Source organism: Cebus imitator, unplaced genomic scaffold (genome assembly GCF_001604975.1).
Source record: "Cebus imitator isolate Cc_AM_T3 unplaced genomic scaffold, Cebus_imitator-1.0 Scaffold914, whole genome shotgun sequence".
NCBI lineage: Eukaryota > Metazoa > Chordata > Mammalia > Primates > Cebidae > Cebus > Cebus imitator.
The window spans coordinates 83,389-99,154 of NW_016108229.1; the positions used below are offsets into that span (position 1 = coordinate 83,389).

The window sequence follows — 15,766 nt, forward strand, 5'->3', positions numbered from 1 at the left end:
ATCCTCACGCATCCGCCTCGCACGTCCTTCCCTCCTGCAGGCTGCGAAAACTCTGCGGGGAAAGCGGGGGCCGCGTCCTTTATGCCCTCCTGACCCGCCTATGGGCAGCACCTGCCGTGGCACCTGGGTTCGCAGGTGTCCCTCTTCACGTTCAATTGATCACATCATTGTGAGCTGCCGCCGCCCTCTGGTCACGCCCGGTATCACAGCCTTAGAGACTGGCGCAAGGTGTCATCAGGGGCGGCAGAGGCGCTCTCACGTGTGCAGAGGTTCCTGCCAGCAGATCAAGAGCAAGCCAATCAGTGGCCTGTAACGCTTAGCCCTGCGACTTCTGTCCCAGGTTGGGGAGTGCCGCCCGGGCTCGAGGGCAATGAAACTGGTCCCCCACGCAAAACACAGGCAGGACTTCTGAAAGGTGGAAGCTCCTTAAGCTTAGAACAATACTACCCCTTCTAAGAAGCTTGTTGAAGCTCTTGATCCTCAAGAGTTTTCAAAGAGTGAATAGCAAAGATCACGCTTGAGCTGCCATCATTTTCCGGGTGACAAGTATTGTAATCCATTTCAGCAGAATGGGTCGAAAGCTGTAGGGTCCATCATTTAAGATCATTGAAATTAATCTATTAGTGAGATGTCACCTTTTTTCCTTGAATATTATTTTGTAACAAGTTAGGCTGAAATTGGAAGACAAACAAAGCCAGAATTTGTAATGATCTTATATTTTGTCAGAAAATTAGGGCAAGGCTAAATGGGCATTCTATATATATATCAAATAACCTGGACACCAGTCCTCCAGCACCAGTTGGAGGATTTTACTTTTAAGTGCAACATTCTACTTTCATGTAAAATAGAAATAAAAGCTTCTTGAGGTAGGAGGATAAATATACCAAGGGGGACAGGTGGGAGATGAACAGGTAGTTGGGAACACAGAAGGCAGTCAAGGTGGAGAGAATGCAGGCACAGGTAAAAGCAGGTGACAATCTACTGGGGACAGACAATGACCTCTGTGACTGCAGGAGAGAGCAGAGGGTGAATGGACACCTTTTGATGAAAAGCCTAAAAAAAGTGAATGATGCCTAGTGATGTGGCATGTGGCCTATAGTCCCAGCTACTGGGGAGGCTGAGGCAGGAGGCTGGCTTGAGCCCAGGAGCTCTTGATTGTAGGGCACTATGCCAATCTGGAGTCTCTCCACACTAAGTTCAGTATTAATATGGTGATCTCCCTGGAACAGGGCACCACCAGGTTGCCTAAGGAAAGGTGAACTGGCCCAGGTTGGAAACCGGGCAGGTCAAAACTCCCTTGCAGTTCAGTAGCGGGATCTCACCCATCACTAGCCACTGCACTCTGCCCTGGGCAACACAGCAAGACCTTGTCTCTGAAAAGAAAAAAAAAAAACAACTTTTTTTTTTTTTTTTTTTTTTTTAATATGACTGGCACTCAAACTTGAAACACACATCTCAAACCTTCTTGTCTCATGAACCCAAAGTGGCTTCTGTGATTTTTTTGCTTGCTTTCAAATGAGGTCTCACTCTGTCACCCAGGCTGGAGTGCAGTGGTGCAATCTCAGCTCACTGCAGCCTCAACCTCCCAGGCTCAAGTGATCCTCCCACCTTTGCCTCTCAAGTAGCTGGGATTACAGGACCAGCCACCACGCCAGCTAACTTTTCATATTTGAGGCGCAGTTTCACCATGTTGTCCAGGGTGGTTTCTGTGATTCTTACGTCCCAAGTTCCACTACATGAAAAAACTCTAGAGCTACACTGACCAATGTGGCAGACATTAATCATATGTGGCTATATAAATTAAAATTAACAGGAAATCAAGTTAAAAATTCAGTCACACTAGATACATTTCAAGTGCTCAGCAGCCACCTGTGGCTAGTGGCTACCATGTTGAACAGCACAAATATAGGACATTCTGTCGCCACCAATAGTTGTATTGGACTGTGCCATTCTTGAGAGTAGCACTATTTTCTTTTAAATATTGATTTCAAGGAATGACATCTTGGATGACAGTTTGAGTAGATGACTCCTTGGTTTCATGCATGGGTGACTAGGGGATAGGGGGTGTCCAGCGTGCTCTTAAGGTAAGCAGGTCTTCCGTGAAAATAAAACATGGAACCTCCAGGTTCTGTCCAGGGAATGTCCAGGTGTGGTGGCTGCCTGACCAGAGGCCCTCACCGCTCTCCTCCCTGTAGTCATCTCGCAGCGGTGACCATTTGAACCACCGTACCAGCTCCAGGACCACACTGTTTTCCAATAAAAGCTCAGAGCCCCCGGATGGGTCCAAAGCCCTCTTTCTTTTTAGCAAGAGGTAAGATGAAAGCCACCAAAAAGCCTTTACTAAATAAAAGGGAAAGAACAAAAAGGTGAACATGTGCTGTGCAAGAACAGTCAGGCCAGCAATGCTCAAATTGCTGGTCATACGATGGCCAGCCCTTCCGTGAGGCCCACAGCTGCTGTCCCCTTTCACTCTTCTGCCAATGGCACACAGCTTTGCAGGATATTCTGTGGTTTGTTTCAAATCTGGGAATCTTCATGTGGTGGGGCACTGTCTCATTTCCTGTTACAGAACAACTCCCTTTGTTTCCAGAGTTCAAAACCCACAGCTTCAACTGAGACCCTATTCTTATATACAGAGGTTTAGTCCCTTAGAGCCCTCACAGAATAATTCCCTTAAAAGAAGGGGGAAAAGAGCCATTGAATAAGAATTACAAACCATTAATAGGCAGGTCATAGGCCAGGCACAGTGGCTCACGCCTGTAATTCCTGAACTTTGGGAGACCGAGGTGGATGGATCACCTGAGGTCAAGAGTTCTAGACCAGCCTGGCCAACATGGCGAAACTCCACCTCTACTAGAAATAAAAAAAAATTAGCTGGGTGTGGTGGCACATGCCTGTAATCCCAGCTACTCAGGAGGCTGAGGCATGAGAATCAACTTTAACCCGGAAAGCAGAAGTTGCAGTGAGCCAAGATCACGCCACTGCACTCCAGCCTGGGTGACAGAGTAAGACTGTCACAAAATAAAATAAAATAAAAAATAAAAATAAAAAAAAACCAGGCCATTATTTTTAGACTCAAATTTTCTAATAAAGTAATGGTTTAAATATAAATTGAATTTGTAGTTATAGTACAGTATCCAAATGGAAGAATTCTCTTTTTATGCTTAAAATAACTTCAGAAAAGGAAAGGATATCAAGGAGAGGAGTGGGTTGGACTACCCCCAGAAAGTGGTGACTTGTGATGTACAGAAAATCTGTCTTTAATTTGGACATCTTCACTAGTAGAGGACAACTGCGATCTGCTATTCAAAAAGCTTGGCTGTGAAGGACAGAGAGAGCTGTGATAGCAGCTACAGATAGAATGAAATAGAGGAAGGATTTTTTTTTTCTTCAAATTGTTTTGATGTTAATTACCTGTGTATTTGCTTTAAGATAGAGGAGAACTACCAAATTGACAAGAGCCAGCAAAAGGAAGAAGTTAAAAGATGGAGAAGTTAAGAAATGGAATGAAGTTCCATAAGAAGCAAAATCCAGAACCTAGGGTTCTCTTCTTCCATTATGATAACAGGAGAAAAGAAAGGATAGAATTAGGTACAGGTAAATGTACAGATGAAGTGCAGGGCATTGGGGGATATCTGCTTTCCACATTTTATTTACTCTGTGAAAAGAGAGATGGAGGCATCTAAGCATGATGGGGGAGCGGATCTGGAGTGGGCAAGTACTGAATTGGCACTGTGTGGTGGAAGGGAAAGAGTGCAGACAGGAAGCACACAGATCAATGCAATGAAATGAGTAAATGAATGAAAGAAGGAAGGAAGATGGTCCTTTTAAAAAAATTGTTGAAACAGACATTCCTGGTGACATACACATCAGTAGGTACTAACCATGAAGTACTTGAGAGATTGAAACCAGACATACTTATTTTCATCATATTTTATAGAAAATAGACATTTACATAAATTTAATTTTGCAAAGACCTAGGCAAAGTATACATCATTACACTCAATGGGAGAAATACTTTATGGGAAATAAATTCTAACGGGCACAGCCAAAGTAACAAAAATGTACATTTACATACAACTGATCAAAACAGGAAGTAAAAGCATTATGAACAAAGAACATGAGGAAAGTCATTTCCCCCTCACAAAAGGAGGGATCTCTATGAATTACAGCAAATCAAATGATTTCTAGATTGTAAAAGCAAGCCACGGCTTCTACAGATATTTTAATTCCTTGGGAGGAAGTTTCACCTCATCTTTTTTCCCCAGTAAAGTATCAATCACTGTAGGAATTTTTAAGTGTGTAGATCGTAAAATAAGAGTAACAACTCCACCATGTTCAAGCATTTGGGCAATTTTGTCACTTTTAGGGTTGTATCATTTAAAAAAGGGCAGCATTTATGAATTATCTCATCAGATGCATAGTGTTTTTTCAATCCAGATTCAAAAGTAATCATTAGAGTGACTCATCGAGCTTAATGGATACATCCAACTGGCCAGTCCTTTCATGGGTGGTAAACATGACTGAGACACTGGCTACCTTGCCCAGGTGAGGTGGCTCTTGAGTGGCAGAGCTAGAACTAGAACTCAGAAGTTTTCATTCTTGGGCTAGTGTACCCCTTTCCTGGATCAACAAGATAACCCCCAAAGAACATCACACACATTGAAAACTACCAAATGTGATACACACATATATATATATATATATATATATATACAATGTGTACTACTGAGAATGAGAAGAAACTCCTGGATGTTTGGAAATAGACATGTCTTTCCAGGTGGGAGTCAATGGTTATCTATGCTTACAAATCAATTATCACCATATATTGTGGTGGATGCCGATTTTATGAGTTACAGGCCCTAAAGATTTTAATGGAAAAGATCCTCGGTGAGAAAAATAAAATATTTTAATAGCCAATTGATTGCTGTAAAGAGCTTATCAACTCTGTTGGGCCACTTAGATTGATATTGAACCATGTTTTTGGTTGCAGTTATTTTCTGTTCTCTTTAAGTTACATGCTATAAATAAAATATTGAGGGAAATATTATTTTTTGGAAGAACTATTCAACATATTTTCCATTTGTATCAAAAACTTCAAGAATAATCATAAAATGTTCTAATATTTCTCTATATTATTTTTGGCACCCTAAGCTTTTATCTTATTCAACTGCAGCCTAAATGAAAGATTTGACATGTACTTATTCTTTTTAAATGTCAAAACATATCATTTAGATAGATAAGTTAACCACATCAAAGTAAATGTAATTTGGAAACCAGGAAAAAAATCAAAAACAGACAAATCACCTATAACTATATTTGTTTTGAATGTTGTTACTAAAATCCTCTAGATTTATTATTTTAAGAAGGTGAATCCACCACAAATCAAAGCGTTTTTTTTTTAAAACAGATTCTAACAAGTACTAGTAAGAAATAATTAACAAAAGCTCACGTGTGCCCAAAATGAAGACAGAGATGTAGGCATAAACTCTATGCCATGGGCACCTCCATGAGTCATCACAATATCAGTCATATATATTGGGCACTTAGTCTGGTACATGCAAATTTCAAGGCAATTGCTCTCCATCTGAGAACCAGGAATTATGCAATTTTAAGGCCAAATTTTAGTCCAGTTGCCACAAGCACAAAACCACCCCACATAACCACCTATTTGTCAATCATGGAATGATAGCCTCAACCAACCGATAATGTCATAAATCATTCTTAAGAATTCTTTGGCTCATTTTAGTATAAATTTAAAAGTAAAAATTGTAAAAGATTATAAACCTCTATTTTGTAAAAGTTACAAACTCCCATTACAGTTGTCAGCCTTGTAGTGGTTCTCCAGCCTAGCTGCACATTAGAATCATCACATGGACAGCTAGGATAATTCAGCCAAAGATTCTGAAAGGTCCTCAGGTGATTCCAAGTACAGCCTGTGTTGATAGCCAGTATGTGTAAGGGAACAGATGTCAACTATCAGCTAATGTATCTCTTCAATCTGAGGACCTGGAATGTTTAACAATGACAAGGGGAAACCTACATTTGCTTTGTTTCCCCTCAAATGACAGTTGTCGTGGGTCAGTTTTGATAGGACGTTTGGAATTATCTCATTTAGTCTGACTGCACAGAGGCATATGCAAAACCACTGCAGAATCCTGCATCAAACTGGGTCCACCTATGACAAATTTCAGAATCTTATGCTAAGGGCTATGAAGTACATAGGAGGCTGGAATTAAAGTGCAACAATTCTCTTTGTTTTGTGATAGGCTTCAAATTAAACAACCCTAAAAGGATATATCTCAGGGTTCTCTAAAATTTCTTTTCCTCCCAGGTATTTGCATCTTTGGTTTAGTTCACCTATGTTATATCACGGAAATATGTTTTATAAATACAGTTTATAGATTGAAAGCATCTGAATCATTTAAAAAAATCCTGAATGAATAATTCATAAAGTAAAATGAGCTGCTAAAACCATTCTTGTGGCTTCTATATCAAAGGATACATAAAGAAATGGACACTTATCAGGGATTTTGAAGGCAAGAAGAACTGATTCTAGGTACAAACACAGGAGAGGTTAGATGGACTGGTAAAAAAGGGATGATATTTACATGAGGAACTCTAAATGTAGCTGGCAAAAATATAGCAAATCTGCTCAGAGTAACACAACCATAAAACGGAACTCTGATCATTGGTTCCAATGTTCAGCCAGGCCAAACAACTCCTGTTTTGTCCTTAGCCACTTTCCTTCCTACCCAGGACCTGTGGGAACCCAGAGAAAAATCAAAGTGTGGGCCCCTTGCTCAAAAATTATTAAGACTTATTAAGATTTCAGCCAGACATTGTGGTGTATGCCTTTAATCCCAGCACTTTGGGACGCCAAGGTGGGCACATCGTTTGAGCCCAGGAGTTGGAGACCGGCCTGGTCAACATGGTGAAACTCTGTCTCTACAAAAAATACAAAAATTAGCTAGACATGCTGGCACATGCCTGTAGTCTCAGCTACTTGGGAGGCTGAGGTGGGAGGATGCCTTCAACAAGGGAGGTCAAGACTACAGTGAGTCATGTTCGCGCCACTGCACTCCATCCTGGTGACAAAGTGAGACAAGGTGAGACTGTGTCTCAAAAAAACAAGTAAAAATTAAACAGACATTCAACTAAGATCAGGTGCTTCTGAGTGCAGGGCCCTATGGGACTGCCAAAATTGCACATCCATGAAGCCAGCTGTGCTCCATTTCAAGAAGGTGCTATCAATCCATACAGCAAGCATACTTTCATTAAGGGCAAACTAGATGCACCTCTGTGATGAGCCAGGGCACTCCATTTTTATTATAAGGATAAGTTCCACTTATTATTTCATGTTACAAAGACCAAATAAAAAGTTACAACATACACTTAATATCTTTGAAAAATAGTATGTGATTAATTTTCTTTTTTTTTTTTTTTTCTTTGGGACGGAGTTTCGCTCTTGTTACCCAGGCTGGAGTGCAATGGCACGATCTCGGCTCACCGCAACCTCCGCCTCCTGGGTTCAGGCAATTCTCCTGCCTCAGCCTCCTGAGTAGCTGGGATTACAGGCACGCGCCACCATGCCCAGCTAATTTTTTGTATTTTTAGTAGAGACGGGGTTTCACCGTGTTGACCAGGATAGTCTTGATCTCTTGACCTCGTGATCCGCCCGCCTCGGCCTCCCAAAGTGCTGGGATTACAGGCTTGAGCCACCGCGCCCGGCCTGTGATTAATTTTCTTATAGGCACTGTTTTAACTGTGAAATTATCTCATTGGCCATATCTCAGTGAAGGTATTGGGATAAGAGTATCTGATCCAACAAATAATTACTTTTTTGAAAAACAGTGCTTACTTTGAATGTTAGAAAGATGCCAGTGTTTGTAGACAGAGTGACAGTGAGAGAAAAAGAGAGCAAGAAAACAGACAAGGAGTAGGGAAGGATAGGGGGAGATCGAAAAGCACCTTCCAGGAGGCAGAGAAAGTTTCCTGAAGGTCATGTGACTCTTTACCCTCAGAAACTTTTAGGCTAAAATCACCATTTCTGTTATTCCAACCATGTACTCTCCTACCTTTATCAGCACTTCAAGTAAGGCATAATAGCTGTTCAAAATTGGGGGAGATAGGAAAGCACCTTTGGGGCTCAGTCGTTTCCATTAAATTTTTAAGCATTAGTTTTCATTACAGATTATTCTGAAAGGTTATAATAAAGTCCTAGACATTGTTAATAACTAGGGCTTAATGCTTTTTTCAGTTTGAGGGTGGGGTTATTTTACAATAAATACTGCAGCACGTTTCTTGACCCTAGGACTATGATTTTGGGAGGAAGAATATATCTTAATTAAGATTGTGGATACATTTATGATACATACCATGGAAAGACTATTAGAAACAAACGGTCATAGTGGTAATATATACATAATTGGATTACTGATGCACACCAACAGATGCATGCTAATTCAAATTCTGTAACTATTTGCATTTAAAATATTCCCCTTGCCATGCCTTCTGGAAAAATTTTTCTTGTTTATTTAGACTTACCTTGACAAAACAAATAATAGCATTAGGGTAGTGCATCCTGATACTGGGTTGAAGAAACAGAAGGCTATTTTTACCCTGCCCTGGCCTGAGCACGTGAATTATTTGAGCCTTTGGGCTACTATGTCTGTGTGCTACCTGGCTCAGCACTATACACAGTACTGCCTGGGGTGTTTTGGTTTTGCTTTTAATGATGAAGACCAAATTAGAATCAGGTGTTCCAATTTCTTCACTTCCAAAGTATACGACTGCCAAAACACTGAAGGCTGACTCCTCACATCTCTTTAGCAAGTGAATAATCAACATAAATTTTGGGAGAGACTGTTAAAATTTAACTATTTTACAATTTAGATTTACATTTTGTAAGATCAGTTCTGATAGCCGATATTAAAAACACTTTGTATAGAGAAAAAAGAAGTGTGTGTATATATATATTAAACATTTTTTAAGTTATGAAATAAATAACACTAAAAATAAATGTCAAATTGTGAGTTCAACTTTGCCTTTTCTATCTCTTAAATATAAATATATATAGTTAAAACTATGAATTTGATCTTTACCTTAGTTTTTAGAGCATTCTCCATAATATTCTCAGAACAAAGAATTCTAGGTTTTAATCACTGATGTTCTAAGCCTAGAATTCTCATTAAGCCTAGGAACAGAAATAAATAGAGCTTTTTTTTTTTTGAAATCTAGTTAGAGTCTATGAAGATTTCTGTGATACATCATAAAGGTTCCTCAATGGTTAAATATATTTTCCAAAAAAATAGTAAATCTCATGATGCCTGAATATTAAGATAATAAAGTAGGACATTTCTCTCAGTTAATATCTTTAATTTTTTTATGTAGAATATACTATTTTTTTTTCTTCACCAAAATAACAATATATTTGCAGGCGGGAACATGTATGATTTTTAAATGCACTTTTGAAATCTTAGAGTAGAACCACTACTCTAGTAATACTTGTAATAAAAGTAAAATAGTTTTAAACATTTCCATAGAGAATTAGGAGTGTCAAGCTCCTTGAGTTTCCCGTAGGGATAAAGGTATCCACATACGATTCCAGGAGCTTCCTTTTTATTCCTCAAAAAAGCACTAGTAATACTCTTAGGGGGATATTAGATAAAATTCACTTAGCAATAGCCCTTTACCCCAAATATTCTGGAGGTTTCTACAAAAGCTATTAGATACTCACATCTAGTTCTGGAAAATTAAATAAGCCAATTCTTGGTAGGATTTTCCAAATGGCTTACCCCAGAGGATTTATCCTCTTTTGAAATATTTCACCCCCCAAAGAATAGAAGCTCCGCCTTCATAGCATTTCAAGCTTCTGTATTTCTGGGACATAAATGTCTAAACTAGGAAACAGAATTAGATCTCCATGTCTCTAAAGCACAGAGACCTATCAAGAGAACTCTGGAGTTAAACCAAACAAAAATCTGTAAAATGTGTAATTGTCGTTCTTCCTTCTCAGATCTTCGTGCCCTTGTTTGCTGTTTTTGTCTTCCTTCATGGAAAAGCAAGTCCTTCAGCACTGACCTACCAGCAGATGTCCCAAAATGTGCCACCTGAACTCGGAATGAGATAAAATCTCATTAGTTGTCCCCCTACTGATGTGAAAGCAAGGCTTCCATCACTCTTTCCCCTTTCAGAGGCACCACATTATCCTGTGAGGCTGGGTCAAACGGTGCTACTTTTGATCCTTTTCTTGAACTTCTTGTAATCGTTTTTCTAGGCGATCCAATTTGGCAAGATTTTCCTTCAGCAGTTTACTGTCTGGAACCAGCTGTAAGGCTCTCTCATAATACGCTCTTGCAGACACATAGTTTCCCTGTCGGGGAAAAGGGAGAGCAATTACATTCTGATCCATCACAAAACTCTCGCAGAGCATGAAACTGACCCTCTGCCCAGTTTTACATTAATGTTCTCATACGGAAACCCTGTCTGTATGTGTAAGTTTATCCTTGTCCGTTGGTGTTTTTGGAGACTCCATTTGTTTTAAGTACCAGATCCGTTAGAGAATGTGAAAGAGGAGTGTTATACTGTAAGGATAAATGGCAGAAATACAAATTTTCAATTCAACTAATGCAGGATGTGGGGTTACCATTTCTTAGTGTCCTCATGGGGTTAGTACTGTTCCTTTGTAATTAAATGGAACCACTGCACAAGATTCATATTAGGGGAATGGGGGTAAAAGGGGTGGGAGAAAGAGAGATGAGAAAATGTATAAACCTGTAAATCACATTGTACTGAATACCGTAGGCAACGGTAACACTGTGGTATTTGTATCTAGACATATCAAAACACAAAAAGGATGTAGTAAAAACATAGTATTTTAATCTTATGGGACCTTCATTGTATATATAATCCATTTTGGACCAAAATGATGTCATGTGGCACATGACTGTATTTGAAAATGTAACTATTTAATATATGATTAAAAATATTTAAAATTATCATTTTACTCTTTAAAGTAAGATCATTCTGTTTCCCAACTAGATATTACTGGCCACCCTAGAGTATCACTAAGATCAGAGCTTGGGCAATTTGGCTCTGATAAATATCATGCTTGAATTCACCATCTACCAGATCAAAACTGTCAGCTGCAGGATAATTATCCCATTAACCTCTCCCATTTGTGCAATCATGGGTCATCTGTTTTGTGTGTGTTTCCAAGAGTGATCAGTTTCCACTAAACAGTAAAACCCATTAGGACTTTATTCAAATTCTAATCATTACACTGCTATTTTACCAGTGCAGAGACTGAAAATCAGTTAGCTAAACAAGAGTGGTTCTTTAAAAACATGTTGGATCATGGCATTTCTCTGCTCACAGTCCTCCAAAAACCCTGACTCATTTGGCATAAAAGCCCAAATCCCTACAAACTCCTTGAAGGCCTGCATGATCTGACCCTAGCTTCTCCCATTTCCTTTTATTTGCTCTCCCCCCACCATGCTGCCTCCTCACTGTTCTTTAAACAACAGGCATGCTCAAACCTTAGGGCCTTTGCACATGCTGGTGCCCTTTCCCTATGTTGCCACATGGCCCACTCCTTCAGGTCTCTGCTCAAATACTACTTTGTAATTGAGGCCTTTCCTAACCACCTGAACTTAAAATATTAGCCCTTATTCCCTGGCACTCCAATCTTCTTTCTCTTTTTTCTCCTTAGCACTTATCACTATCTAATATATTTTATATACATACTATGCACATATGTATGCATTAAGTGTTCATGTGTATGTTTGTAGTAATGTATCACCTAACTCCCCCTACTAGTACCATGAGGACAGGAATTTTTGTCTTCTTGGTTCATTACTGATTCCCAGTGCCAAGAAGGGGACCTGGCATATAGGATGTTAGCCATAAATGCTTATAAAATGAATGGATGAATGAATAAATGAATGATGGCGAATGATTAATTGCATTAGTTACAGATAAAAGTCCCCCAAAGGTCATTTTCATCCTTGGTAAGACTCACCCAAAAGTAGTGCTTTTCTTTTGGAAAAACAAAACAAAACAAATAAGCTTGCTTTTCAGTAAAAAGTTAGGGAGAAAAGATATATTAGATATAAGAAATAGGAAGTAATATTCTAAGTAACACTTTTTTGACAGTGAGTTAAACTGGGAAGAAAATAAGCCATACTGACCTCGAACAGGGATTTAGTTCCCATAAACAGATCTTATCTGCTATCTGATACTTCTGTTAAGTATGCATGATTTTCTTCATGGTTAGGAAAATCATAAAATCTATTTTATGTAGATTTATTTTAAAAATAGCTTCCTGATATTCAGTTATCTAGGTAATGCAAAGTGAACATAAACTAAGCTATTTCACTTTTAAAAACCCATGCTTCTGATATTCAAATGATTTCAAAAAGGAAATTAATAATAGTTTCTCAATCCTTTAGGAAAGAGAAAACACAGAGGGAAGGCTCAGTCCATGTGGAAGTAAATCTTTCTCCTACCTTGATGTGCTGGATGCCACCCATGTTCATCCAGGCCTGTGCTTGGTCTGGATTTAGTCGCACAGCCGCTTTATAGCTCTAAATAAATAAGAAATATCTTCAGGTCAGGAAACAAAGACCCATCTTTAACGCTGCAGGATTGCGGAAAATACTTTCTTCACATGTGAAAATATAAAGTATTAATACAATAAAACCAGCTGCTACTAGTTCACAGGAGACCCTGTTTATTTCTATTATTTTTCAAAGTTGATGATTCTAAAGTGGAGGAAACTGAAATGTGTAATTTTCCTGCAGAGCTAACCTTTGGACTTAGAGAGACTGAGGATGCCTGCACAGAAGTCAGGTGATTTCTCTTATATCACGTCATTTTCAGTTGGCCTTGACCTGTAAGAAAACTGAACTTTTTGGGCTTTTTCACTGCAAATGGAGTTAGTAAGAAAATTCTTTTTATCATCACAGAATTTGGGGGTGGTCTTCTAAACAGTTTAACCCTAATGTAGTATCCTCTTTTAAAATATAACTGACCTAGTTGTTTAGCCTATGCTGCAATTCTTAAAATGGATCACCACTTCTTTAAGAACATCTACATTACTAGGGGATAGTTTTATTCATTAGACAGTCTTTTATTCCCCTGACATATGAAAACTCTTCAAATGTTTAAACAGAGTTACCTATCCCTCAAGTACTTTCTTTGGTCTGAATAACACATATCCTATTAAATGCAGTATCTGTGATGTGTGGTATATTTTAATAGCATGCATGTTTTGCATCAAAGATATGCTCACCACTGAGTCTCAAATGGTCACCTGAAATAAACCTGCAGATTAAGGGTATTGTCTTTAATGACGAAGCTAAGTATCTGCATATATTTTAATGTTGCTTGCTATTTTCATTAGTAAGAATATGACCAAACAAATCCATCAAGTAAAATCTGGTCCATTCTCCTCTAATTCAGTTTTAGGGGAAAGAAAGAAATGTTAAGAAACTATACTTTCAAAAAGCTGCTAAAATAAACTGAGAGGGTGTGTCTCTTGGATGAATTTATTTCAGCAGAGATGAGAATGTAGTGTAGGAATCCAGCTCTTGGATTCAAAACTGATGCCATCTCTTACCCACTTTTGTGACCTTGAGCAAGATACGATCTCTAAGTTTACAAAACTGTACAATGATGATAATGACCATGCCTTTCTTATAGGATTCTTGTGAAGATTAAGTTACATAATATATATGAATCATACACAAAGTGCTAATGCATTTTAGCTATTACTATCTATCAATGGCCCTATTCCTATCTTCATAAATTTAGTCACTTTATAATGATTATTTGAGCCACTGTCAAGCAACTAGTAAATACTTTTGTTTGCAACACAGTATATCATGATATATACATACTATAAATATTGACAATTATGTTATTAATAATGTTCACATTAGGTATAAATAAGATGAAGATATTGAAAATGTTCAAAAGGCAGAGCAAACCCTACAAATTCTGAGAAAAATGCTTAGAACTTTTTAGAGAAAAATGGCATAATTTCTGTTTTTCTTTAAAGGATTCACATTCAAATCAGCTTTCCCAAATATCTTTCTATGTGTTTTCCAATAATATTTTGAAAACCACTCACTTATTTCCCACACAATTATATCATTGGATATTTCACTTTTCCTATATTTAGTGCAATTTTATGACTTTATTAATTTGTGGCTTTACCAGATATAAGGATAAAGTATGTAACATTGTGACATTTCTGTTTTTACTTGTAAATGTCTTCTTGATTTCAACCTGTGAACAAGTTTTATTCCAAAGCTGTAGATACTGAACACCTTATAACAGGCAAAACACTGTTTTAGAACAAAGGAGTATGCAGTCCCTCTCTACAAGGAAAGTCCAATCTAACTGGGGAGATAAAATATGCAAGGATTTGTGCATTCCTGCACACACAGAGACACATACACACACACACACACACACACACACACACACACACACACACACACACACGGGGGTTGGGGAGAGGGACCTAATAATACAATGTAATTCGTGACACTTTCAAATGACTGGTACCTTCATGAGACAGTCCGCTTTTTAAGAATTCAGAAGAAGTAAGGTCACCAGGAGTAAGGATGGTCAGGGAGGGCTTCCTAAGGCAGGAGGACAGACTGCGTCTTGGTGCATGAGTGGAAATCTCATCCTCCAAGTCAAGACAGGGCATGTCAAGGACATGTGGAAATGTCCAAGGCTTTTCAGGTACTAGTACAGTTGGAATAGAAGGTTCTTGCAGGCAGAGAGCTAGACAGGGAGAAGCTAGTTTGAGGCCAAAATGTGGAACACTGTCACCATCAAGTTAAAGGTGGTTATTCAGAAAAATAAATCCAGCCCTGAATAGTCAAGGGCCAGATGCTCAATGATAAAAAATAAACAAAACTTTAAGTCAATTAGTCAAAAAACTCACTCACTCCACAAACATGCCAGTGATCTTAGATCTATCTTACTGTACATGTTTCCTTAAAGATAGAGAGTATTAATCTGTGAATTTGATGATACAATTTTGTGAAGAGTTTATACCTCAAAAGCTTTGTCAAGAAGGTTCTGCTCTCTTAGTTGGTTTCCTTTTGTGAAAAAAAGTTCAGAAATGACTTTTGGGTCCTTTGGTTTCAGCTGGAGAGCCTTGTCTATAGCATCAAGTGCCTGCAGAGGTTGGAGATTAAGACAGAATAAATGCAGAATAGGTAAAGAAAAACTTATTTAACTGATGAAATTTATACCTTTTGTTCCTATGTGTCAGCAGGTATGTTGTGTGAAAATGAAAATACATTCTTGGTCAGGTGTGGTGGCTAATACCTATAATCCTAGTACTTTGGGAGGCTGAAGCAGTCAGATTGCTTGAGCCCAGTAGCTCAAGATCAGTCTAGGGAACATAGAGAAACCCTGTCTCTACAAAAAATTACAAAAATTAGCTGGGTGAGGTGGTGCACGCCTGTAGTCCCAGCTACTGGGGAGGCTGAGTGGGAGGATGTCTTGAGCCCTGGGAGGTAGACCTTACAGTGAGCTAAGATCATGCCAATGTACTCCAGCCTGGGCAACAAAGGAAGACCTTGTATCAAATATAGATTTATTCTTCATCACCTTTGAGTTTCTCACTGGGAATTAGTGGCCCTGATAAAATAACTTTCTTATACTCCCGTTTTGTCATGTAAAGATGAGTGGCAATAAAATATCCTTGATTACTTCATAGGAAGTTGAAAGAAAACAAGAT

General features: G+C 38.6%; 1 protein-coding gene across 1 annotated transcript in view; it reads right to left on the minus strand.

The window, feature by feature from the left end:
* Window positions 1-9,233: 9,233 nt before the first annotated feature.
* LOC108298196 (protein O-mannosyl-transferase TMTC1) overlaps window positions 9,234-15,766 on the minus strand; it is a 92,174-nt gene continuing 85,641 nt past the window's right edge. The window contains exons 10-12 of the mRNA XM_017520931.2: window positions 15,076-15,198; window positions 12,510-12,587; window positions 9,234-10,375 (exon numbers count right to left, since the gene is read on the minus strand). Coding sequence (XP_017376420.1) covers window positions 10,235-10,375; window positions 12,510-12,587; window positions 15,076-15,198 — 342 coding nt within the window. The 3' untranslated portion in view covers window positions 9,234-10,234. The remainder of the gene's footprint in view (window positions 10,376-12,509; window positions 12,588-15,075; window positions 15,199-15,766) is intronic.